The sequence below is a fragment of the Oncorhynchus keta genome, chromosome 18 (genome assembly GCF_023373465.1).
Source record: "Oncorhynchus keta strain PuntledgeMale-10-30-2019 chromosome 18, Oket_V2, whole genome shotgun sequence".
Lineage (NCBI taxonomy): Eukaryota > Metazoa > Chordata > Actinopteri > Salmoniformes > Salmonidae > Oncorhynchus > Oncorhynchus keta.
Genome location: NC_068438.1, coordinates 25,536,800 through 25,564,769, shown reverse-complemented (window position 1 = coordinate 25,564,769; position 27,970 = coordinate 25,536,800). Strand labels below are relative to the sequence as shown.

The 27,970-nt window shown below is 41.0% G+C and overlaps 1 protein-coding gene across 3 annotated transcripts; it reads right to left on the bottom strand.

Moving 5' to 3' along the window:
• Positions 1-7,222: 7,222 nt before the first annotated feature.
• On the bottom strand, positions 7,223-27,668 carry LOC118397518 (homeobox protein BarH-like 2). Of its 3 annotated transcripts, XM_035792373.2 has the most exons (5): positions 23,003-23,147; positions 19,945-20,079; positions 15,061-15,376; positions 10,554-10,638; positions 7,223-10,229 (listed from the first exon to the last, which is right to left on the bottom strand). In XM_035792373.2, exons 3-5 carry the CDS (start codon positions 15,315-15,317, stop codon positions 9,930-9,932), a joined length of 642 nt encoding a protein of 213 aa, XP_035648266.1. In that variant the 5' UTR covers positions 15,318-15,376; positions 19,945-20,079; positions 23,003-23,147; the 3' UTR covers positions 7,223-9,929. The 3 variants fall into 3 exon arrangements, with proteins under 3 accessions (XP_035648266.1, XP_035648264.1, XP_035648263.1); XM_035792371.2 differs by lacking the exons at positions 19,945-20,079; positions 23,003-23,147 and adding an exon at positions 27,106-27,668; XM_035792370.2 differs by lacking the exon at positions 19,945-20,079 and having other exon boundaries at positions 23,003-23,569.
• Positions 27,669-27,970: the final 302 nt, after the last annotated feature.

The following is a 27,970-nucleotide window of genomic DNA, read 5'->3' as shown; positions in this document are numbered from 1 at the left end:
GGTTTAAATACAATCAGGGGAAACGAGGCACAGGTGCAAATAATAATGGGGATCAAGGGAAAACAAAAGGTCAAAAGGCACAATGGGGGCATCTAGTGACCAAAAACCGGAACAACCCTGGCCAAATCCTGACAGTTTAGCCATTCAGCCATTCTCTCTGGTGCTGTAACGATATGTGCTGAGAGTCGGGAAGCAAGTTCAGGGATTGAGTGTTTTAATAAATAACTGATGGCTGATGTTTTATGTGCTCCAAACCAATTGTGTTATTTATTTTTTATTTTTTTAACGTTGTTTGTAACTTATTTTGTACATAATGTTGCTGCTACCATCTTTTATGACCGAAAATAACTTCTAGACATCAGAACAGCAATTACTCACCTCGAACTGGAAGAAGCTTTTTCCGTTAATAAGTCCGACGAGAAGGATATACTGCTTTCCCTGGAACAGGCCCAAATCCCTGTCAGATTTTGTATGCGAGCGAGTAAACTCCCACTGCCATCTGTTCTATTGGCTAAGGTGCAATCATTGAAAAATAAAATGAATGACCTACGATAAAGATTATCCTACGAACGAGACATTAAAAACTCTAATATCTTGTGTTTCACTGAGTCGTGGCTGAACGACGTCATGGATAATATAGAGCTGGTGGGATTTTCCATGCACTGGCAGGACAGAGAAGCTACGTCTGGTAAAACAAGGGGTAAGGGTGTGTGTCTATTTGTCAATAACAGCTGGTGCGCCTGAGGTAAAGTACCTTATGATAAGCTGTAGACCCCACTATCTACCAAGAGAGTTCTCATCTAAAGTATTTGTAGCTGTCTATTTACCACCACAGACCAATGCTGGCACTAAGACAGCACTTAACCAACTCTATAAGGCCATAAGCAAACAAAAAAATGCTCATACAGAAGCGGCACTCTTAGCGTCCGGGGACTTTAATGTAGGCAAACTTAAATCATTTTAGCCAAATTTTTACCAGCATGTCAGGTTCAACGAGAGCAAAACAAACTCTAGACCACCTTTACTCCACACAGAGATGCATACAAAGCTCTCCTGCGCCCTCCATTTGGCAAATCTGACCATAATTCTAGCCTGCTTGCAAGAAAAAACTAAAGCAGGAAGTACCAGTGACTCACTCAACACAGAAGTGATCAGATGACGCAGATGCTACGCTACAGGACTGCATTGCTAGCACATACTGGAATTTGTTCCGGGATTCATCCAATGGCATTGAGGAGTACACCACCTCAGTCATCGGCTTCATCTATAAGTGCATCGACGACGTCGTCCCCACAGTGACCATACGTACATATCCCAACCAGAAGCCATGGATTACGGATTACCAGGAAGGGTACTCAAAACACGCATGAACCAACTGGTAAGTGTCTTCACTGACATTTTCAACCTTTCCCTGACCGAGTCTGTAATACCTACATGTTTCAAGCAGACCACCATAGTCCCTGTGCCCAAGGAAGAGAAGGTAACCTGCCTAAATGATTACCACCCCGTACCACTCACGTCGGTAGCCATGAAATGCTTTGAAAGGCTGGTCAAGGCTCACATCAACAGCATCCTCCCGGATACCCTAGACCCACTCCAATTCGCATACCGCCCCAACAGATCTGCAGATGATGCAATCTCAATCACACTCCACACTGCCCTTTCCCACGTGGACAAAAGGAACACCTACATGAGAAAGCTGTTCATTGACTGCAGCTCAGCGTTCAACACCATAGTTCCCACAAAGCTCATCACCAAGCAACTGGATGCTGGATTTCCTGACGGGCCAACCCCAGATGGTAAGGGTAGGCAACAACACGTCTGCCACACTGATCCTCAACACTGGGTCCCCTCAGGGATGTGTACTTAGTCCCCTCCTGTACTCCCTGTTCACCCACGACTGTGTGGCCAAACACGACTCCAACACCATCATTAAGTTTGCTGACGACACAACAGTGGTTGGCCCGATCACTAACAATGATGTGACAGCCTATAGGGAGGAGGTCAGAGAACTGGCAGTGTGGTGCCAGGACTACAACCTCTCCCTCAATGTGAGCAAGACGTGAACTACAGGAAAAGGAGGGTCGAACAGGCCCCCATTAACATCGATGGGGCTGTAGTGGAGCGGGTCGAGAATTTCAAGTTCCTTGGTGTCCACATCACCAATGAATAGTCATGGTCTGAACACACCAAGACAGTCGTGAAGAGGGCACGACAAAACCTTTTCCCCCTTGGGTTACTGAAAGATTTTGCATGGGTCCCCACATCCTCAAAAGGTTCTACAGCTGCACCATAGAGAGCATCCTGACCGGTTGCATCACCGCCTGGTATGGCAACTGCTCGGCATCTGACCGTAAGGCGCTACAGGTGTAGTGCGTATGGGGCTAAGCTTCTGCCATCCAGGACCTATATAATAGGCGGTGTTAGAGGAAAGCCCATAAAATTTACTCCAGTCATCCAAGTCATAGACTGTATTCTCTGCTACCGCACAGCAAGTGGTACCGAAGCACCAAGTCTAGGAGCAAAAGGCTCTTCAACAGCTTCTACCCCCAAGCCATAAGACTTCTGAACAATTAATCAAATGGCCACGGACTGTTTACATTGACTCCATTTGTTTTGTACACTATTGCTACTCGCTGTTTATTATCTATGCATAGTCACTTCACCCCTACCAACATGTACAAATCACCTCAACTAACCTGTACCCCCTGTATATAGCATTGTTATTGTTATTTTATTGTGTTAGATTTTATTATTTTTTACTTTAGTTTATTTGGTAAATATTTTCTTACCTCTTCTTGAACTGTTGGTTAAGGGCTTGTAAAGTTATAATTTCACAGTAAGGTCTACACTTGTATTTGGCCCATGTGACAAATAAAGTTTGATTTGATTTAACACTGGGGCTGGACAGAGGGAGAGCTGGGATGAGTGGGATGGTTTGACCAGGGCATTAACTAGAGCAAGATGACAGGGAGGAGGACATCACTGTAATAAACACAGTAAATGCATTAGCTGCAGAAGAGACCTTAAAGAGGAGAAAGGAAGATCAGATTGGGCCATACCAAGGTGTTGGTGTAAAGAGGCTGACCTCTTTAAATGAAATAAGCTGATTAGTTAACAACAGGAAGGGATACAGAAATAATCTAATTCAGTGGGCTCCTCCACTTATGAATGTCTCCTGGAGTTTTTGAAGTTTGCTGTTAGTTGATGAGGAAGACAGGAGATAGGTTGTGCTAATTTTAACATTCATCATAATGATAATAATCCTGTTGAATTGGTTGTAAAATAGTAAATCATTTTCAGTATCAGTATCTGTCAAATACAACTGATACTGAAACTGAAAATGACACAGTATTTGAATGCCAAGCTTTATGAACATTTCACGGCCAAGCTTGCATTGACGTGGGGTGGACCAGTGCACGTGTCATCCATATGAATGGTCATGTACAGTACCAGTCAAAAGTTTGGAAACACCTACTCATTCAAGGGTTTTTCTTTATTTTCACTATTTTCTACACTGTAGAATAAAAATAATACAATAATACAATAATATGTTCTACATTGTAGAATAATAGTGAATACATCAAAACTATGAAATAACACACATGGAATCATGGAGCAACCAAAAAAGTGTTAAACAATCTAAATCTATTTTATATTTTATATTCTTCAAGGTAAACACATTTGCCTTGATGACAGCTTTGCACAGTCTTGGCATTCTCTCAACCACCTTTATGGGGAAGTCACCTGGAATGCATTTCAATTAACAGGTGTACATTGTAATATGTGGAATTTATTTCCTTCTTAATGCGTTTGAGCCAGTCAGTTGTGTCGTGACAAGTTAGGGCTGGTATACAGAAGAAAGTCCTTTTTGGTAAAAGACCAAGTCCATATTAAGGCAAGAACAGCTCAATTAAGCAAAGAAAAATGACAGTCCGTCATTACTTTAAGACATGAAGGTCAGTCAATCCGGAAAATGTCAAGAACTTTGAAAGTTTCTTCAAGGGCAGTCGCAAAAGCCATCAGGTGCAATGATGAAACTGACTCACATGAGGACCGCCACAGGAAAGGAATTACCAGCCTCAGAAATTGCATCCCCCAAAAATGTTTCACAGAATTCTAGTAACAGACACATATCAACATGAACTGTTCAGAGAAGACTGTGTGAATCAGGCCTTCATGGTTGAATTGCTGCAAAGAAACCACCAATATGAAGAAGAGACTTGCTTGGGCCAAGAAACACAAGTAATGGACATTAGACCGGTTGAAATCTGTCCTTTGGCCTGATGAATCCAAATTTGAGATTTATGGTTCCAACCGCCGTGTCTTTGTGAGACGCAGAGTAGGTGAACGGATGATCTCCCCATGTGTGGTTCCCACCGTGAAGCATCGATGAGGAGGTGTGATGGTGTGAGGGTGCTTTGCTAGTGACACTGTCAGTGTTTTATTTAGAATCGAAGGCACACTTAACCAGCATGGCTACCACAGCATTCTGGTTTGCGTTTAGTGGAACTACAATTAGTTTTTCAACAGAACAATGACCCAAAACACATCTCCAGACTGTGTAAGGCCTATTTGACCAAAGAGAGTGATGGAATGCTGCATCAGATCAACCGACCTCAACCCAATTAAGATGGTTTGGGATAAGTTGGACCGCAGAGTGCAGGAAAAGCAGCCAACAAGTGCTCAGCATATGTGGGAACTCCTACAAGACTGTTGGAAAAGCATTCCTTATAAAGCTGGTGTAGAGAATGCTAGGAGTGTGTATTTTGATTTGTTAAATCAAATGTTGGTTACTACATGATTCTATATGTGTTATTTCATAGTTTTGATGTCTTCAATATTACTCTACAATATAGAAAATAGTAAAAATAAAGAAAAACCCTTGAATGAGTAGGTGTGTCCAAGTTTTGATTGGTACTGAACATGTGTACGGTAATGTTCTCCTCTGCTGCTGTTGAAAACAATAGGGTGATTGTTAATGTTGTCGGAAGGATCTCCCTCTATTGACTTTAGTATGCCTGCTGTGGCTCCTACCCCTGGTATTTAGAAATTGCTTCCCCTGTCATAACAGAGAAGAGACTAAAACACTGAGAGCACCCCTCAAATCGTCAGGGCTAATTGCCTGCAGAGCGTGAGTTAAGCTGACAGGTGAAGGTGCGCGATGGATGTCTTACCGGTGGGTGGGTGGGGGGTTCAGGGATTGACACCAGCTCCAATCTTTATGACCTGAGCCTGAACCTGTGACAAAATTACAGGCTCTCCAATAAGACCTCTGGTGTTTTACCCAGGGCTGTTTCTGTAACCCTTCCTTACCTCGCCACACAACAATTACCCAGCAGCGGTGCTCTGCTCCCTGCCTGTGGAGACCTGCCACTCCGCACGGCTCAGCTCACAGCTCATACAACAGGCCTGCCTGCCTAGCTGGCTGCCAACCACAGCCTTTGTTTTCACAAGGCTTTAATATGGACATGTTGCCCTCGGTCTCTGCAATTAAAACAGATCCACTGTACCTGCTCCAATCTATCTGGTTTTCTAGTCCTATTTTAACCAGGTGACTTGGTTGAGTGAATCACTTCTCATTCAACATCAGCCTGGCTCTGGCTGGCAAGTGGTGTAATAAATGTAAAATATTTAAATTGATTGAGAACAGTATACTGCAACAGTCAATAACAAATCAGTAATTCCTTGGTAGATCATGATTGTGATCCTTGGCATCTTCACATCTACGTTTTCATGCAGTCAACTGGCATGGACATTTGATTCACAGTCATCATTCTCAATGATGAGGTATTATTTTTATTCAATGGCTTAGAATGATGGGGTCTTGACAAAAGCAATGACAGTGAAAACATGACATAGTTTGGCTCCAGTTGCAGATATCTAGCCTCCTATTCATGTTACAGTCAGTGTTCTGGCCAAAGTAAATATAAACTGAGCTGATGCTCTGACAGTGCTTTTTAAAGTAGGCAATTGGGATTATGCTGATGCCCCTTCCACCGTGTGTCCCTGAAAATAAGATTAATATTTGTGTAGCTTTAATACAATGGATTGATCTTGCCTTGCCTGTTCAAATCGTACACTAGCTTGTACTATAGTGCTAGGCCTGAAGAAATAGCTACTTCGAAAGAGTTTCCCGTCCCCTTCGTCCTCCACCTTGACCTTCCTCAGACCAGTAACACACACACAGACCTGCCTCTCACCCCCCACGGCACAACCACTTCCTGCCCGTAGGGTTGTACTGATGGTCCAAAGAAGGGCCCAGGGGTTGCTGTACGCCTCTAAATACACACTCATAGAAAGCATCCTCACTGTGTTTACACAAGGAGTTAGAGCACATTGCATCTAACTCAGTGCCAACCTGCACTGTTTGCTTTACAAATCATCCTGGTCCGGTATCATGCACTAAAAATACACTTTACAGCATAACTAGCTTGCCTGGCCTGGTTCAAAGAGGAGTGTCTCAGTGTACTAAAGGCCAACGTGTTTGCCGAAAAGATCAAGATGATAAAATGTCACAACACAGAGTGCATAAAAGCCTTTGTTCTCTAAGCCTGATTTATGGTCAACTCTTCCATAAAGTATTATGAGCACAGTGCAACTTTGTGAATTATTTAATTTTACTGCAGTATTGCAGTAGTTAAATTGTTTTTCATGAATACAAATGTACATTTCAAACCCATGATATGATGTTGTGTATGTTTAACAATTTACTTGATTTGCACAAATGAGTGATTTACACAACTGTCATTAACTACAGTGATGTCAATGGATAGATTAAACACGGTATGTATTTTTCTGTGACATGCAGTACAGTTGTCTATTATGCATTGCCTCGCGGCCTCGCCTTCTGCCGTATGGAGGGGATCTGTCATATCTATGACAAGCCTTTTGTGTCAACTCATCTCGAACCTCTTGCTGCATGTCGGCAGAGGGTTTCACGTCAATGTAGTTACATTGCATATCAGATCAAATGGAAGATTCCTCCTAGCATAGTGAGAGCATCAAGATATTTTTATGGATGAAGATTAAATAAACCCAGGAGTACACTTCATTCTGGTTCAAATAACGCTTAAAAATACAAATGCGTTTTCCTGAAAGTCAACTAAACTTGGATACCATACTTGTGGTCTGCTATTCAATTTTTTTTATATGAAGATCAAAAAGATTCCAGAAAGTAGTAATCAATATGATTATAATAATGTGCCACTTTCATCATTCATATGGAAATCATTGTCATTTTATTAGGTGTATTTAAATACACAAAACACACCTTGTATATGGTAAAAATAAAACAATCAGCATTGTGTTGTCCATGCCAAAAGAAAACTATTCAGTAGCTTACCAACAAGCATTATTTACATCAGAAAAATACTGTACTAGTTTATATCAAACTAAATATAGATTATTTGTTTTAAAAAAGGAACTCTACAAAAAGACATCTTTAGAAGGAAACAACAGGAGGCCAAAGCGGAAAACCAAAGTGTTGACAAGCAGCTGAAGACAGTTTTATGTGGGGAGTCTGTAAGACAGAGTTAGAGGACTGCTCCGGTGATGCAATGGCCTGCGGGCTGAAAACCTCTAAAAGATTTTAAATGTTTCTCAGTTTCCTTGTTTCTTTGGCAAAGGGTGTGATTTATTCATTTCTACAGTCTCTGACAGTTTAAGAGACTTCCCTCGTGGCAGTAAAACACCTCCATCCCCAGTTTCAAAATAGAAAGTTAAAGGGTCAGATACACTCTATTTTTTTTCAAAATGAAAATAGAACCCTTTACCTATACTGTATATATACAGTACCAGTCAAAAGTTTGGACACACCTACTCATTCAAGGGTTTTTTCTTTATTTGTACTATTTCCTACATTGTAGAATAATAGTGAAGACATCAAAACCATGAAATAACACATATGAAATCATGTAGTAACCAAAGAAATGTTAAACAAATCAAAGTATATTTTAGATTCTTCAAAGTAGCTAACCTTTGCCTTGATGACAGCTTTGCACACTCTCAACCAGCTTCATGAGGAATGCTTTTCCAACATTCTTGAAGGAATTTCCACATATGCTGAGCAGTTGTTGGTTGCTTTTCCTTCACTATGCGGTCCAACTCATCAAAAACCATCTCAGTTGGGTTGAGATCGGGTGATCGTGGAGGCCAGGTCATCTGATGCATCACTCCATCACTCTCGATAGTCAAATAACACTTTCACAGTCTGGAGGTGTGTTTTGGGTCATTGTCCTGTTGAAAAACAAATGATAGTCCCACTAAGTGCAAACCAGATGTGATGGCATATCGCTGCAGAATGCTGTGGCAGCCATGCTGGTTAAGTGTGCATTGAATTCTAAATAAATCACTGACAGTGTCACTGGCAAAGCACCCCCACAAAATCACACCTCCTCCTCCATGCTTCACGATGGGAACCACACATGTGGAGATCATCCATTCACCTACTCTTCATCTCACAAAGACATGGCAGTTTGAACCAAAAATCTCACATTTGGACTCATCAGACAAAAGGACAGATTTCCACCAGTCTAATGTCCATTGCTCGTGTTTCTTGGCCCAAGCAACTCAATTCGACCATGAAGGCCTGATTCACACAGTCTGCTCCGAACAGTTGATGTTGAGATGTGTCTGTTACTTGAACTCTGTGAAGCATTTTTTCTAAGGCTGGTAACTCTAATGATCTTATTCTCTGTAGCAGAGGTACCTCTGGGTCTTCCTTCCGTGTGGCGGTCCTCGTGAGAGCCAGTTTCATTATAGCGCTTGATGGTTTTTGCGACTGCACTTAAATAAACTTTATTATTGACTGACCTTCATTACTTAAAGTAATGATGGACTGTCATTTCTCTTTGCTTCTTTGAGCTGTTCTTGCAATAATATAGACTTGGTCTTTTGCCAAATAGGGCTATCTTCTGTATACCCTCCCTACCTTGTCACAACACAACTGATTGGCTCAAAGCAATTAAGATATATTTAGATTTGTTTAACACTTTTTTGGTTACTACAAGATTCCATATGTTTTATTTCATCGTTTTGATGTCTTTATTATTATTCAACAATGTAAAAAATAGTTTAAAAAATAAAGAAAAACCCTTGAATGAGTAGGTGTGTCCAAACTTTTCACTGGTACTGTATATCGTTATCTGACATGTTTTTTTTTTTGGAAACCTATACAATGTAAAGCAACACAACACAAGTTAATTGACCAAATAAACAAGACAATACTGTAGCTCATGGACAGAAATACAATTCCCTTCAAAGCTTGACAAAATAAGTACAATGGCAGTGTTAACTGTAATTCAGAGCATATAGTAATTAATTACCAAAGTGTTGCTCTTTTTAATAAGCAAAAGGAAAACACTGTTAAAGAACACTTGATATGAATTTGGTATTAATAAACCTTGGTGTTTCTAGACTGGTAAAGCTTGTTATATCCTCTGAGATAAAAAGGCACTATGACCTGTGTGGTCATTTTGTGTTATATCTGTGGCACAGTATTGATTTACATATAGCTACAACACTCAGGCAAACTGGATAGCATGTGACTAAAGGAGTCCTCTCTCAGTAAACAAGCAGGTCTGAGGCTGGGGAGGTGATAATGTTGTTCTAAAAGGAAAACAAAAACACAGGGACAAAATGCACTGTACAATTCTGGATGTTTCATTTGTATATACACCTAACTCTACATGTAAACTCTTTTTAAAACACCATTTTATTCCAGTATATGGCAAAAGTGATATGGCAAAACCAAACTGATCTACCGTACCTATGAATGTCACCCACTCTAGTCAAACCTCACACACGACTGACTAATCTATACCAGACAGGCTTTTTTCAGTGATCCTGAGGCACAACAGTAAGTGCTTCTGTTTTCCAGTCAGCGCCAGTCTTTGGCTGTTTCATTCAGACATGAATAACTGTCTTCTTTAGCTGGCAGCATGTGTCTCTGACTGCATCGGGAGTGACTGCACTTGCTGCTCTCGACCCTCGCTCACCGCCGTGGGATTGTAGGTCTCTGTAGCCCCAGCGACCGTGCTGAGGTTATGGGGTTCCGACTGGGGAGCTTCTCTGTCGGCCAAGGCCTCTTCGGCTGCCATCCTCATTCTCTCCTCCTCAGCCAGCCTGGCCAGCCTTTCCTCTGCCTCTATCTCCTCGGTGGTGGGGATGGAGTTTTTCTTAGGCCTGCCCTTGGGCTTGGTGGGGGCCTCCTGTCCTCCCTTCAGCACCTGGAGCAACACATCCCACACAAACACAGACACACGGCTCAGTGGGGTTGTGATGAATGCTGGCCGCGGTCAAAGGCAACCGTGGTTATTATAGCAATTAAGGGAAGATGTATGGCTCTGAGCTGCTCCATGTACAGTCATTAATCTGGAGAGTTAACAGTCAGTTTGAGCCTTTTGTTCTCTGAGCTGCTGACCTGACTAGACTAGACTAGACTTTGGTGTCCTAGGCCCTCATCCCTCAAACCCAGACATTTACACCCCTATCACTCTTTCTCTCTACACTGACCCGGGGTCATTGTTGTTATGGGTGTGTGGGGCGCTCACCATTTTCTTCCACTTCATCCTTCTGTTCTGGTACCAGGTCTTCACCTGAAGCTGTGTGAGGCCTAGGGATTGGGCCAGGTCTAGTCTGTAGGGAAACAAACACGTACAGTACAAACGGCAACTCAATATACAGTACATGTTTCTGAAACATTAGTTATTTCTTTATAAGATTAAAAGCAGCAGTAGATAGACAATTGATTTCAGTGGAGGCATCTAATTTTTAGATAAAAATATACAAAATATTATCACGTCACCAAATAATTGATTAAAACACTATTTTGCAAAGAAGGTCTACAGTAGCCTCAACAGCACTCTGTGGAGTAGCACCATAGTGTCGCTGGAGGACAACTAGCCTCCGTCCTCCTCTGGGAGGAGGACAGTAATTATGACAACTTCTGGAGGACGTCCTCCAACCTATCAGAGCTCTTGCAGCATGAACTCACATGTTGTCCACACAATCAAAGGATCAGATAATTAATCTGGTAATGAAAGCATAAGCTACAGTTAGCTAGCATTGCAGTGCATAAAATGTGGTGAGTAGTTAACTCAAAGAGAGAGAAAGACAGTAGTTGAACAGTTTTTAACAAATTAATTTCTTCCAAAAATGAAAGAGAAGCAAGAGAGAAATAGAGAGAGAGATTATCATTTCTTTCACTTTTAGTTTCACTTACTTAGCTATCAAATGTAGCTACCTAGTTTAGCCTACTGAAACAGAGGGATTCTATGCTAGCTACCTGGCTATGACTTTCCAACACAGCAATGGAACTCTTCCAAATCAAGGTAAGCTTTTGGTTTAAGAAATGTATTGCCACCAGGGCCTGCTGGTGTAATTGTTTACTGAATGTACACTGTAACGTTACTGCATAATTGTAGCGGGTTTAAAAACGAGTTAATTATATTAGCTATGCCAAATATGAAGTTAATTTAGCTAATTTGGTGACAACAATGTAGGCTGTGTGTAGCAGGTTGGCTTGGAAGGTTTTTTTCGCCTGGTCACATACAGCTGATGTGTTGTGCACTGAAGTCCACAAGCGAAGGGAAGAGGTGAGAGGAGGAGAGCGCATATGCGAGAAGGAATACAATGTGGCTGCAATGAAAGGGAACTGTGTCTATGTGTGATCAGTGGTGTATTCATTCTGCCGATTCTGTTGAAAAGCATTTCCTAAACGGAAGCAAACAGAACAAAACAGGGATAAACATACCTGAATTTGTCCAATAGAAACTCTAGTTTGCAACTGTTGGACTAATGATTCCACCCCATATCAGTTAGATGCAGGCAAGAGTGTGCAAGGCGGTATTGAATGTCAGTCCAAGTGTCACTGTCTCAAATGTGCCTCTCGACTTGTGTGCACCTACGTTATAAACTGCCATTCATAGACTAGGTTGTAGCAACCTCATGATGGGTATAGGGAAAATTCAAGTATAATGTAGTAGCCTCAACCTATCGCTGTTACATTGAACTGGGTGAATTAAATATGAATGACAGACATCCAATATGCTGTAATAGAAATAAGGCCATGTTCATGAAAAAAAATTGCCCTCCCTTATCTTAAACGAAACCGACTGCCTCTGATTGATTTACACAGAGAGGGTGTAGCTGGAGTAATAAAAACAAATTAATGAGTTACTTTTGCTTTCCAATCACCTGTTGACTATCCTACTTTATAACCGCATTCTGGTATGGTGCATCAGAGTACTGTAGTCTCTTTGATACAATCCTGTTATGGTCCAGAGAAAGACTGCACACCTGCAGCATACAGCAGAGACCTTATTGAACATCTGTAAGGGAGGTCAGCAATCGAATCAAAGCATCTGTATCTGGATGTTCAAGGGGACACTTCCTGAACACTTCCACCACATGTGCTCTGATCCATGACTAATAAGGGTATTGGATGGTGTGTAACATGATATCCCAGGAAGGTGGGTCAGTGAAAGAGGGATCAGCCTACAGCGGGAGGGAGCTTTATCAGGTTTTTAAATTTGATGTAGAAAGAGAGAGAGAGAGAGAGAGAGAGAGAGAGAGAGAGAGAGAGAGAGAGAGAGAGAGAGAGAGAGAGAGAGAGAGAGAGAGAGAGAGAGAGAGAGACTAGATTACTACAGAGCCATCAGCTTGCCCTCTGATCTTTCCACTCTTCCAATCTTCTCATCCTCCCTTCTTTCTCATCCTCCCTTCTTTCTCATCCTCCCTTCTTTCTCATCCTCCCTTCTTTCCCGTCCTCTCACCATCTCTATCTGACCTGATTTGAAAGTATTACATAGAGGGAACTTCAGTTCATACAACAGCATACAGTATTGACAGCTGCACTGCCTCAGTGATTGAGTGCAGAAGAAAAGTGTCTGTGCATACTTTGAAAAACCACTGTTCACCAAAAATACAGGCAATCAAGCTGTCCATCATGCTTTACTCTCAAACCGCCCAGTGGAGGGACTGGAGGCAAGGAAAGTAATTGCAGGAGAGGAAAGTACCCCAGTTATTTATGGTCATTAGTTTTCTTTGGGGGGAAACCACACACTTACAGCGTACTGTACGAATGACTCTGCTGGAGGCACTTAGAAGTCCTCTGTTTGCTGTTCGTCTCAAACCTGTATCAGCAGGGATTTTAGTTGCAGCTTAATGCATAATGATAATGATGATGATGCTTATTATACTAATCTCAATTAAATAAAATCATTATTGCTTAATGATTTAAATCATTACAGTCTGTGGTGTGGTGTTAGGGGCTTTTTATATGCTGTTTTCCTCAGAACACTGTCTCAGTCAAAGACCACAGTGTCTCCAAGCCAAGAAATAGCTAAATAAAAAAGTAGAGATGGAGTTATCTTTGGATCATAACAAAGTGAACTGGGGAGCACGACACACTTGTGATGTTTTGAAAGGGGATTTTCTCTGCTTGTTTTCCATCCAGCTGTGGATTTAATTAGTTCATCACAGCCAGTGGGAATTTGATTATTGGCATGATACAGATTTGGCAGTGAGGCCAGGATGGGAGGTTTGGATCACCACTGGGCTGTTGTAGTCTACCTCAGCCTGCCTGGGAGTTTACAGAGGAGCTGTGGTGTGGCTCATTGGCTAGAACAGAGAAGTGTGATTTGCATTGAAGTTGAGACGCATTGTGGGAGTTTTCCCCAGGGATGGGATGTGTATAGACCGGTTAGATGACAACGTCATGAAAACCATGTGCGCACTTCAATGGGCTAGAAGTCTGTGTGTTGTTGTCATTCTGGATGGCCAGATAGCTAGCAACAATAATAAGAAGCTGCCATGTGGGGAATCGTAAGTGGCTCATTTCAGCTAGTTTCATCTTGTTCTTGATACCATGTCTTGTTTTGAGGTGTTTTTACTTATGTCACATCTATGCTAATATGGCAAAACATTTGCTAGCTAGCTAATCAACAACTGTAACAATGTATTTGAGAGACAACAAGTGCTCATTGTACAAATGTATTTATGTTTCCAATAAACATTGGAGGTGAATATAGTTCAGATGCTGTCTGTTTTGCCTCATATTTGCACACGGTGGTTTTGTTGGTAAATCACTATAGACAGGGCTGATAACAAACATCCTCTCCCAAGTCTTTTTGACATTCTTCAGGGCCAAGGAGAAGGAACACGCAGGTTTAAAATGGTAAAGTTCCGGTAAATACAGTGGTGCCTTTTTAGTACAAATCTTCAACAATATAAAAAATAACTGACCATTTTTAAAGCATTTTGTGGCTGTTGTGTTTTAGTAAAATAATGATTTAATGATAATAATGATATCTGATCGCTCAGATGAAGCTGTTGTAACCATGTGTTGCTAAGGTTTACTAGCTGTCTGATGTTCTTGTTGCTCGACCGAAGGAAAATATGAGGTTTATGGCTCAATATTAATTAGGGGTATAATGGAAATATGTCCGGCAGGCCAAATCTAAAAGTGGAGTTTAAACTCAAATGGAAAATGTGTTATGGCCGTATGTCAGGTATCGAAAATGACCCAGGGACTGGAACCTACGACATCAATATTAACATGGATATTACCTCATCTAAATGCAGTGTACAAAGCTAAATGTATTTTATATACAGCTTCACATATATTACATGATTGGCAGTAAATCAATGCAATTACATTTATGTTTGCTTGTGTTGGCAGACGTCCCTAGTTTCTTGAATAGAGCAGTGATTCTTTGTTGAGGCTTTTTGCTATTCAAGAGTTTAGGGTTAAAACGTTACTCTTGTCTCAACTAGAATGCTGAGGTAATGCCTGGATTAGAGAACTTAACATTACATGACACATTACCCAGGACATGAATCAAAATGTTATGATGTTGATGCTGAACCTCTAGTCTGGTTTGGTTGCTATCACAGAATTTCAAATTTTCACAAACTTGAGTGTCAAGTTATACTGTATGAAATTTGAGGTACTATAATACTGATCTATCAGTAAGGAATCTTCTTTCAAGTAAACAATCAGCCTCTGGGGTGCTATCATTTTGGCCTATCAGTGGCGAGATGCAATACGATACTGACCTATCAGGGGTGGAGAGGTACTTCTGTTTCTGGAACTTCTTCTCCAGGCCCATGAGCTGCAGCTCAGTGAAGATGGTGCGGCTGCGTCTGGGTTTCTTCAGTCGGGTGGTGCTGTGCTCCGTGTCTGACTCGCTGCTGATGCTGACTGGTGTCTCGCTGTGGGAGGCCTCGGAGACCCGGGAGTGGTGCTGGGGGGAGAGCAGGGGCAGGTGGGGAACCTGCCCGGGAGATGAGGGCTGGGAGAGGAGAGGAGGCATGTTGGGGGGCTGCCGCGTGATGACTGAGAGAAGGGGGTAGGCCCGCAGTGAGGAGGATCCTAAAAGAGCAAAAAGAGAGAGTCAGAGGCAGGTGAAATGCAGAGCAATAAATACAATTGTACTTTTAAATGTGTATTTGCTACTGTATGCATCACCTTGGATGGTAGTTTTAATAGACCTGTAATAATCACTAAGACAGGGTTCTTTTTAACTGCTATTTTTTTACAATGAAAAGTGTTTTGACCTCTTTGATGTAGAAGGTTCTGATCTTAATGACGCACTGTGTGTTTTACTCTGCCACTCTGAACCCACCAATTGAATAATTATTTTGGGGCCAGATAAAGGTTGTCTCTCTGCCACCTCGAACACACATGCACATGCACACAGTAAATCCGAAGTGATTATGCCCCTCGCCATTTAACTCTCCCCCCTCACTCTATCTCTTTATCTATGCAGACAGAAGCATCGAGATGCCAGAATCAATAAAAAGTAACAAATGTCTGTGGGGCCACCCACTGGAGCCAAGACCAAAGACTGCGCTCCGCAATGAACATAATATCTGGTGGTGAAAACCTTACGGATTCTAATAAACATCAGATCCCAATGGCATAATTTACGACTGAACTAAGACAGACATAGAAACTAATGCTCTGTTTGGTATGTGGCAGGAGAGAGTGATGTGTTGAGGAAGAAGATATATAAAATCCAATGACAGAAAAGAGAGGACATTATGCTGTCACATTACATACACAGCATACTCTTTCCCTTTGTGTGTTCCTCACTGCCTGTGGTGGATCTGCCTCTCTTATCTCTCCATCAACCCATAGACAAGTATATATTATTCAAACCCTACACGTACAACTGAGAGGATACATCCAGGCAGACCTTGGTCGTAAATTTGTATCCCCTTTCTCTGACATTTTCAGTAATATTCAGCAGTTATGGGAGCTGGTGTGACAGGGGGTTGGTTGGTCTGGGAGGTAATTGAGCATGTGTTCGGGCACATGGGGGGGGAAGAGGAGGGAGGTTACGCCTACCATATCTACACCCCCACCCTGAACCCTCCTCTCTCTCAGACAGAGCCTCGGGCTCGTCCCTATATACATGACATCATCGCAGGGTGCTGAGCTCATCACTAATCTTCCACCTCGGAGAATTGCTGCTGCTGCTGCTGCTGTCTGGACATGATGCCTCATTCCCTCCACAACACTCTCTTTCTCTCTCGTTCTCTCTCTTTCTCTGTCTGTCTCTCTGTCTCTCTCTTGGTCTCTTTTTCTGTCTCTCCCATATTAGCTCTGTCTTTGATGTTGAGTTGTGACAAACTGAGGGGACCTGTGCAGATAAATGTCAGAAATAACTTGTTTATTATCTCTTTGTTGCATTTTAACATAAAGTGCCTTCGTAAAGTATTTAGACCCCTTCACTTTTTAAACATTCTGTAACATTACAGACTTATTCTAAAATTATATTAAATGTTGTTTTTCCCCCCTCATCAATCTACACACAATACCCCATAATGACAAAGCAAAAACAAGATTTTTGACATTTTTCCTAACTTACTTATTAAATATATGAAATATTACATTTACATATGTATTCAGACTCTTTACTCCGTACTTTCTTGAAGCACCTTTGGCAGCAATTACCACCTTGAGTCTTATTGGGTATGATGCTACAAGCTCGGTACACCTGTATTTGGGGAGTTTCTCCCATTCTTCTCTGCAGATCCTCTCAAGCTCTGTCAGGTTGGATGGGGAGCGTTGCTGAACAGCTATTTTCAGGTCTCTCCAGAGACTTTCGATCGGTTTCAAGTCCGGGCACTGGCTGGGACACTTAAGGACATTCAGAGACTTGTCCCGAAGCCACTCCTGCGTTGTCTTAGCTGTGTGCTTAGGGTCGTTGTCATGATGGAAGATGAACCTTCGCCCCAGTCTGAGGTCCTGAGCACTCTGGAGCAGGTTTTCATCAAGGTTCTCTCTGTACTTTGCTCCGTTCATCTTGGCCTCGATCCTGACAAGTCTCCCAGTCACTGCCGCTGAAAAACATCCCCACAGCATGATGCTGCCAACATCATGCTTCCCCGTAGGGACAGTGCCAAGTTTCCTCCAGAAGTGACGCTTGGCATTCAGGCCTAAGAGTTCAATATTGGTTTCATCAGAACAGAGAACCTTTTTTCTTATGGTCTGAGAGTCTTTAGGTGCCTTTTGTGGGCTGTCATGTGCCTTTTACTGAGGAGTAGCTTCCGTCTGGCCACGCTACCATAATGACCTAATTGGAGTGCTGCAGAGATGGTTGTCCTTCTGGAAGGTTCTCTCATCTCCACAGAGGAACTCTAGAGCCCTGTCAGAGTGACCACTGGGTTCTTGGTCACCTCTCTGACCAAGGCCCTTCTCCCACGATTGCTCAGTTTGGAAAAGTCTTGTTGGTTCTAAACTTCTTCCATTTAAGATGGAGACAACTGTGTTCATGGGGACCTTCAATGCTGCAGAATTTTTTTGGCACCCTTCCCAGATCTGTGGCTCGACTCAATCCGGTCTCGGAGCTCTACGGACAATTCTTTCAACTTCATAGCTTGGTTTTTGCTCTGACATGCACTGTCAGCTGTGGGACATTCTATAGACAGGTTTGTGCCTTTCCAAATCATGTTAAATTAATTAAATTTACCACAGGTGGACTCCAATCAAGTTGTAGAAACATCTCAAGGATGATCAATGGAAACAGGCTGAGCTCAATTTCGAGTCTTATAGCAAAGGGTCTGAATACTTATGTAAATATGTATTTATTATTATTATTATTATAAGTTGGCAAAACAATCTAAAAACCTGTTTTCGCTTTGTCATTATGGGGTATTGTGTGTGGATTGCTGAGTTTTTTTTAGTTAATCCATTTTAGAATAAGACTGTAACATAACAAAATGTGGAAAAAGTCATGGGATCTGAATACTTTCCGAAGGCATTGTATGTATTTATCTTTCGAAAATATATTGGTATTATTTTGGAATAATACAAAATACACAGAAATATCAATACATAAGGAGTCCAAGTGAATAATTACTTGCTGTCACTTTAAATGGGAAGATTGATTGAAAAGCAAGGAAGAAAATATCTTGGTTTCTTTCACGGTCTTCAGGAAATCTCATGTCAATGTAGAGCTTGAGGTTGTCTTGAGAGTTGTGACAGCTGTGTCTTTTGGATGCTTGTCAAGAGGGAAAAATCAGACCTCATGGTGACTTTCTACTGACAACTAAGCCGGCTTCCTTAACCCAGATTTGACACATTGTTGACAAGTTCCAGTGTCCTGTCAATAGTCTACAAATAAACCATTTGTGTAGCAAGGAGAGTGCACTCTGTCCATGCTAAAGCACACTGATACTCTTGACAAGCACAATCGGAATGCTCGGACTGGCACATGTGCTTGTGGTAGTCATTACAGAATAAATACCTCCTAATAATAGGTAAAGAATAGGCTGGTAGCATTAGATACACACATGCTTGTTTTATCATATGGTATTGATAACATAATAATTATTGTCTTTAAAAAAAATGATTTTTGGTGTTTAAATTACATTTTATATATAATTTAAAGGCTTTGATAATGGGAGGACTTAGTAGAATAAGTCACCATTTTACAGTGAAATCTCCAGCAACAAACTCATTGGTTGTTTGATATTTACTCCTTACTTTCTGCACCTTTTCTCTTTGTTTAAATGGATTCCAAGATGATGATTCAAGACTTGGTACTCAGAGGCCACATTAACTTACAGTAATATGTATTGTTTTGGGTGTATCATGTGGTGACAGGTTGAGAAGTGTTACATTAGACATGTTTATTTCTTCACTCAACAGCCATCTTGTCAAGCCAGCCCAAGTCAAACACTGCAGGAATGGGATGGGAAACAGGGTATGCTGCTTTAACTGTCACTCATTTAATTGGAGTCATTCACCTGCTTTTGACAGATCAGACCAGTTAAGTGCCAATTTCAACTCAAGTTTGGGTTTCATGAGATGTTTTGAGGTTTCTAGAGTGTTATGTGTAGTGTTGTGGTGCTATTTTCTCATGCTCACAGGCAGTTTTTTCAGACGTGTGCCAATCCGAGGGCATTGTGTTTCCCGTAAGTGTTAACTACGTATTTTACATGAAACACAATCCTGTGAATTTTACCTTGACATTTGAAAACAGCCTGCAGTGCAATCTACTGTAAAACCGATCTCTGATCTGCCTTGATGCAGAGCTCTGATGATGATCTGATGGCTCAGGAATTGTGTGTGTGTGTGTGTGTGTGTGTGTGTGTGTGTGTGTGTGTGTGTGTGTGTGTGTGTGTGTGTGTGTGTGTGTGTGTGTGTGTGTGTGTGTGTGTGTGTGTGTGTGTGTGTGTGTGTGTGTGTGTGTGTGTGTGTGTGTGTGTGAGAGACTGCTTGTGTGAGAGACTGCTTGTGTGAGTGCTTGTGTATGTCAATGCTTTTATGTGTTAACAGAGACAAGATCGTACCCCTCAAGCTAGCCTCGTGGTTAATGGCAGGCCTTATTATCTGTGGTGGATTAGCTGTTAAAATGGGATGAAAAGCCTTTGCTCTCCCTGCTTTCTTCCATAAACCCTCAGTGGTGGCGTAGGACTATGCTGCAGTACCTGGGCCCCTCGAGGTCCACACCCTCCTATTTGGCCGTTTTTCATCGCGCTGTCATGTGAGATTACGCCAGAGTTGATCTTTATCTCTCGCACCTCCTTCCAGAAATCCCACTAAAAGCCTTGCCCTGGGTTCTGCTGAGAGATGAGACTCGAAATTAAATATTGTAACCCACCATTATACTGTTCACTGCTCCCCTGCAAGGTAATGTTCTGCTGGAGGTCAGGTCTGTCTAGCAGGTCTATCACTCCTGTAGTTTTACAAGGCACAAAACGAGAACCGAGAAAAGGCTCAGAGGTCATCAACCGGTTTTACTGTGTACACTGTTGTGAGGGCATTTGGCTTGGCACAGGTAAATGGACCATCGTGAAATGTAAAGCAAGGAGCAGAGAGGTGTGATCCGTGACAGAAAAAAAACATCACAGAGCAGAGGGGGTTGTTGGATCAAAGAGAGGACTAATCACTTTGTTGACATGTTGAGTGGTCTCTTAATAGTTGATGCCATATTATATCAAGAACAAACAAACATCTTGTAATTTGGGTAAAATGACCTGCCTGGGACCACTGTCCTATAGCAGCCTCTACTGGTAACTGCTGGAGCAGAAGCTCCACACTGTGAGAATGTAGACTCCACTTTCACTGATGGGGACCACAGCGGGCCAATGGACGTTCACTGGCTCTGGGCCTATAAGCCTGCCAGCTTCTATATTGAGCGTTACAAGCCATTGAAGTGTGGGACTATACTGTGTCTCACACCCCCTCAGCTAAGTGGTGGGCACTGGGTAGTAATATGTGGGCTGGTTACTCTATCCATCCGTCACGGGGTTGCCAAAACCCTTTACAGTGCCCTCTAGCACATACCCAAACCCCACATCGCCTGCTATTTATATCTTTGTCGCTGTCATCATCAAATTGCAGCAGTTATTATTTCATAGTTTAGGTAATTATCATAATGATTATTTGAGAGAGCAGTAGTCAATGCTGTTTGACTCATAACAGCAGGATAACCCATTAAGAATGGATTTAGAAATTATGCTGCATTTGAGGGAAAGAAATGTTAGTCTTTCAGGCCAAATGCTTTTTAGGGAAAGTTTGTCACTTTCCTGTATAATTATAACACAGTGTTGGAAGCATTTATGACTGACTGCAGCAAGTCATGATAACTGGGAAGAAAAATAAGTTGATGTTGATGATTTAGAGAAATCAAGTGCTAAGCTAGATGTTTTGTGAACAAAGCATTATCTGACTGGCTAAGCAAGTCTTCACACTTTGTGGCAATGTTTTGTTTTGTTGCTTTTTCAAATTTGCTTGTATTGATTAAGGAAGAACATGCAATCATTATTTTATGCACTAATTACTTGTTTTGATTGGCCTTTTGGGATACTGAATGAAGCATGAAGTTAGACTTCCTCACTGAAACAGTTGGATCAAGCGCACATAGCCCATGAATTTATAAATTGCTGAGATGACAATCGCAATGAATGTCTCTTCATAAAGCAACATACTTCTATGAATGAAGGTCATTGGGGCTGACTTGCACACGTCAACGCATACTGTAACCTTTCATGGTGTTTGCACAAGCAACTGTAGTGTCAGGTAGATACATGTCCATCAATGATGACATACTAACCTTGTCCTTAACCAACATGTACCTGCCCTCACCAATATCAAACTGTGGAACTCTGAGCACATACTACACCCCCATATACCCCCCAGAAAGTAAGTTGGGTAAAGTGCATTGCCCATGCTTCAGTAAATTCAAAGTAGCAGCAGTAAAAGTCATTAGGCAAGGCTCTGCGTTTAGCACTGCGCCCACATTAATCCTTCTGAATGAGGACAAGTGGCAGTAGTAGTAGTTACTGCTCTAGAAACTAAACGCCTGCTGTTTCATCTAAGTGCAGGGTTAGTTATTGTGTGTTCTGAGTTCATGTGTCTTTTGTCAGAAGTGAATATGTTAAGTTGACAGTGTCAACATAATTCATGGGGAATCAGGTTTCACCTTACTAACCGCTTTGATCACCACACTAGGGCTTGGTTCATCCTGTATTTTTAACATGAACATAAAAGACTGAGGTTGGTAATGATCTGAATGTCACAGTAATACTAATAATATAGACTTATTGGAGGAATTTGCTGATTGATTGTGAGACAGTATACCGAGTAAATGTTGCTTAACTTTCATAGGCCCTAGTACATAATGTTTTATTTGTGAATGAAAGTATATGGAAATGACTGTTAAACTGTGAAATCATGTTTTGGATTGGAAAAGGGTCACATCCGTTCTGCTGTTGTAAAAGGAATTTAAAATGGTCAAGTCTATCAAATAGGTTACAACACTTTAGGGGACTACATTACATCTACTGTACCTGTTGCATTTATTTGGTGTGCTTTATTTCACAGGTTAAAGTTACATGATAAATCCCTGTAAATAACAGGCTATCACAAGATGAAGCACCATAATATAGACCTTTGATAAATATAGATAGCAGGCCTAACACAAATAGAAAGGTGCACCATGAGTAAAAGTGCAAGGGAGGACAGTTGCCTGAATTAAGTTTACACATCATCCATCGCTATAGTACTCGTCTTGCACAGGTAAACTTCAACATGAATTGACAATCATGACGTCTAATGTGATTCTGAACCTGTCCCTGTTTCTTATTTGCTTATATTAGAGATGTATCGAACAGAAAGTCATGGAAATGCAGCTCAATTTCTTTAAAGCTGTTAATTTACATGTAACGGATTCTGCACAGGTGTGTTGCTATGGCCTCTATTGACAATTTAATACAAGTTATTTTGTCAATACTCCTAATAAAACCATTAGCCTTATGTATTTCGTGATATGAGTAGACCCATGATGGACGACCGCCTGAACATATAAGAAGCAGATGCCTAATAACTAACATTGTTCATGATAAACAAAATCACATGTAGTTTTCATACAATAATGATTAGCATTCACTGAATTCATAGCAATATTAGATATAAACCATTAACACCATTATGCATTCATCAGCATCCCTTGATTTGACTGAGAGTTCAAGCATATCCACTTACCCGAACATGAGTGCAGAGGTTTAGGCCTAACGATGAGTGAAGGGCATACTGAGTAAAGAGAAAGTTTCTCAAAGTAATCACAAGTTTCCTTGGAAAGAATTTCGTCAATCATAAAAGTCTTGTAGCGACGCCTGGCTGCTTTCAGCTGCCCGGAGGAGGAGAGTCTCAACTCGGCTTGACAGTGCATGATGTCCCGATGTGCTTGGCGTTCGCACTGTGCCCAAATATGAGTTCAAAATGTCAAAATGAAACCAGTTCAAACTTGAGAGTTGGGTGTCTTCAAGCAAATTCGTGTTATTGATGCATTTAGTCGTCCTTTTTCCGAAAAGGCTTGCTTTGTTCTATCCCTGGCGGTACTAACTGCGGTAGCCTTCAACTTGAGCCGCGCAGTGGGCTTCAGAGTGGCAATTATGAACAATGTGCCCGGACGCGCCGCTATATATAAACGATCTCCCCACACACATCTTTACTGCAGGACACTCCAGGTGTCAATCAACGTATCTCTCTCTCTCTCTCACTGTCCCGCAATGTCTCTCTCTCTCTCGCACTATCTCTCTCAGACTGACAGACACACTCGCTCGCTCCCTCAACCCCTCTCGCTCTCTCAGAGCAGCCCAAACCGGTCTCGCTTCTTTGTTCTTCCCTATCTATATCCACTCTAATTGCACAAGGCGTTCAAAAACTTTACAGTAGTAACATTGCCAATATGATACAATATTTCAGATGGTTATTGGAGAGATTATTATTATTATTGCCATTATTAGTATCTGCTTTAGTGTTATGCCTAACCTTTTAGCAGCTAATTATTTTGTTCATATTATTTCTCGAACATCAATAGGACTATGGATGTGCATAGTTGATTGTAATAGAGAAGTGCGTAGCGTATTACTCGACTGCATTCAAATGTATTGTAATAGAAAAGCATGATATTTTGTCAAACGCTTTCAGGCCTATTATATTATGCCTAACTGGTGGAATTAAAATGAATGTATAACTAAACTACGCATGAATGAATATGGGCTATTTAATGCATTGGGCTCACACGTAAATCAAAAATATATTATTATTATTGTAAATCTATTATTTAAAAGCAATTAAGGGATAACAAAACGACTTTATAAACGACTATACTAAGTAATCGGATTAAAATAAATGTATAGGTAGGCTATGAATGAATGTATTTAATGCATTTGCGATTACACATATATTTAAAATATATTATTATTGTAATAGCTATTATTTAAAAGCAATTAAGGGTTAAGAAAAACAACTCTAAACGACTACAAACTAACAGTAACACTAAACGTATTTTGCAGTGCAACCCTGCTTTCGGACTACGGAGAAAAGCGTATTGCAGCAGGTTGGTAATTATTCAGTCTTGTGAGTTGAAAGAGGAACTTTTGTAGCGTTTGTAATTGTCTTATGCACATGTTTTTCGATCGTGTTTTTCTATTACACATTTACTTTCGTAGCCTAACACAATAACACACTAATGGTATTTAAAAAAAAGCTATTTGAATATAATTAGAATTATATTATTGTTGCTATTGTGCCGTTATTTGTTTATTATGCCGTTATAACGACTTGTAGGTCTTTTCGTCAACGAATTTGACTTTCAAACCAAAATGTTATGGCATGGATATATTTACAAGGTGAGTAAACAACCGACATGTCAAACATAACGATGAGGTTTAACCTTATATTCCTTTTTACTTGCCAATAAAAATGACGACATCCAAATATGTATTATTAACCCTCAATTTAACTTCTGTCTTTATTTCTACCAAGGGTTGTCAAATACCTACTATTATCTTATAAATAACTGCCTAAAAGCGAATACCTTCTCTATTCTGCAATGACGTGCGGAAAGGACCAGGCAATTACTGTTTCGTTTGTGTCTGTGGGTAACTGTCAAGACAATAGGCCCACTGTCTTTCACATTTAATCTTTTGGGTCTTGAAAATTAAAGCTAAATAATACACGATTATTTAATTGTTTTCACCAGAAAATAAACTGTTGCAGTCTATATGTTCATCAACTGCAGGGCCATCCAAAGTAATTATACAAAATAGGCTTAAGCACTGATAAATCAGTAGGCCTAGAGAAAAACATTGCATTTTAATGGTGCGTCTTATATGACCCTGCAACCGTGTAGGCTTTTGTCAGAAATAGGTATACCTGTGACTGGGAACAATACTCCAACCGATGCTAAAATGTAAATGAATACAACCTATTAACTTAATTAATATCCACGCCCAAAAGTCAATTATAACCTATTTGTAATGACTAGCTACAGATACAAGGGAAATGAGTAATGACTCACACACCAGTTGACAAGTGTGATTCCTTAGTTGGCAGGCTGCATATTTTCCTTATGTTTTCCAATATGCTTTCAGGGACTTCGTTTTGGTTGGACAAGGAAACTTCAATGGCGCTCCACGTTTGCTCTCAGTGGAACCTTTAAAAGGAATTCTAAAAAAGTCCCGTAGAAGTGTCATAAAACTGAGATTTTAACACAGCATATTTAATTCGAAATTACTGATAGGCTATAATGAAAATGTAGGATATAATGAAAATGTAGGCTAGTAGATCACCCGATTGCTTTCCTGAAACGGCTCAGATAACAATTTACTGTACTCAATGTGCAGTTCAAAGGGCATGATGTTCATTTCAGATGGCTCATTTTATTCTGTCAGTTTGATGAGAGGAGAGACCACAGCAGCAGTAACCTCAAAGAGGATAGTGTCAAGTTTACACTGAACATAAATAATGACATTTCTCCAAAGCCACGGAGGTAAATATAACTTACTGCAGAGCCTATGTAGTTTACAGCCGCCATGTTCAAAGTGTGAAGGATTATGGTGAGGAAACATGGAGCTCTGCATGTGAAAGCTTGGGCTCTTTTGGGTTTGATAGCTTGATCAAAGGGAGAAGATGAGAACAACTGTGAGAAGCTGGAGGGGGGCAAAGGGGTTTGGATACTTTGGCACCAAAGAACCCTGCAACCTGAGTGCATGGATCCAGGTTGATGGAAGCAGGCTCCCGGGCTGCAGGGAGGGAATGAAGGGAATGGGGAAGGAGGGTTTGGTCGATAATTTCATGAAAGTGCTTCTATATACATGGGCGTCATGGACCCCAAAAATCTAAGGGGGCACAAAAATATAAATGCATGATGTAAAGTGTTGGTCACATGCTTAATGAGCTGAAATAAAAGATCCAAGAAATGTTCCATATGCACAAAAACATGTATTTCTCTCAAATGTTGTGCAGAAATTTGTTTACATCCCTGTTAGTGAGCATTTCACCTTTGCCAAGATAATTAATCCACTTGACAGGTGTGGCATATCAACAAGATGATTAAACCTCATGATCATTACATAGGTGCACCTTGTTGTGGGGACAATAAAAGTCCACTCTAAAATGTGCAGTTTTGTCACACAACACAATGCCACAGATGTCTCAAGTTTTGAGGGAGTGTGCAATTGGCGTACTGATTCCAGGAATGTTCATATTTCCTTATATGAACTGTAACTCAGTAAAAATCAGTGACGTTTTGGCATGTTTTGGCATGTATACATGATGTCCAGCCCCATCCATAAATTGGAGAATTTTCAAACAAATGAAACAGCTTTTTCCTGAAATCTAGAGCCATAATCATTATGTATTATTTTATGTAAAAATGTGTTTATTTTTCTGCATATCTAAGCATACCTCTTGAGCTGTCTGTATACTCTTGACTGGTGGATCTTTTTTTAAAGAAACTAAACATGCTTCTCTGCATCTCTGCTAAAATCTGTGTAAACGATTGAAAGGAATGTGAGTCTTATTCGGTACATTTAGTAGTGTCTTGCTCTTCTAAAGTCTACTAACCTTGCCAATAGGCATGCCAGCTAAGATAGTTAGACAATCAAGCTACTATACCTTGATAGCCTGACACTGATTATTGGTAGCTAGTTATGAGGTTAGGCGATTGGGAACCTATCTGGGCTGGCTAAAGCCAACTTAATAACATTGCTAGGTGGTTAGTAGTATTACAGAGCAACAACGGTATTTAATTTTTAATTTACTTTTTTTAAACAGGACAAATTTGAGGCGGTACGTACCCGTGCCCCCTATGGGCATGATGCCTCGGTCTATATAAATCCACACAGGAGCGGCCACCTAATCCAGCCACTCTAGGGCTAGAGACGCCAAGCAGATCAATCAATTAAAACATTTAGGCCCCAGCCAGCAGGGGTAATTACAGCCTTCCTGGTACTGCCTGTGACAGGGTACTGAGGATCCTCTTCATTAGAGCCACCTCCAATCATCAGGGCGGAATCTGACATTTGCCAGATTACAAGCAAGACAAAGGGCTTAGTGTAGTAGGTGCAAATGCACCTCCACTTTTGGATCCAGAGCTTTATTGGGGGATGTACATGTTGATACACAACGGGAGCCGTTGTTAGCGGCCTAATCACTTTCGGAAGGTTACATTATGACCTCAACGGGGACTTTAAGGGATTTCGGCAGGCACTTTGTTGGAAGCAACCCTTGGTACAGGCGACACAGGGGCATCACATACAGCAGGGCCACTAATTGTAACATGAGATCCCAATCCTGGGCTGAAACAATGACCAAAGTGGAACTAATTCCATGGCTGAACAATAGTTTTAAATCATATCCAAAGGTAACCAGGCTTTAGAGCTATAGCCTATGATTCCAAGTTTGTATAAGTCAGAAATAATACTGAATGTGGATGCTCAAGTGATGAAAAAGTGGCACTTCTAGACTATATGTCAACAAGATGATCGTTCCACCATCTTGACAATAGCTAAGTTGCACTGAATGTAAAGAGAATATACATATTGATCCTATTATTTACCTTGTCTATGTAGAACTCAAGCAGTCACTTGAATGAGCATTCTAAAGACAGAGTAGGCTACAGATCATCAGTTGGCTTGGTTATCTTTGTCATCCTAATTGATT

Coding starts and splice junctions, on each gene's coding strand:
- LOC118397518 (XM_035792370.2), bottom strand. CDS start 23,189: ATGCACTGTCAAGCCGAGTTGAGACTCTCCTCCTCCGGGCAGCTGAAA. Junction 15,377..23,002: donor ACCTCTGCACTCATGTTCGG/GTAAGTGGATAT, acceptor TTGCTCTTTTAG/GATCCTCCTCACTGCGGGCC. Junction 10,230..10,553: donor GGATGAAGTGGAAGAAAATG/GTGAGCGCCCCA, acceptor GTGTTGCTCCAG/GTGCTGAAGGGAGGACAGGA.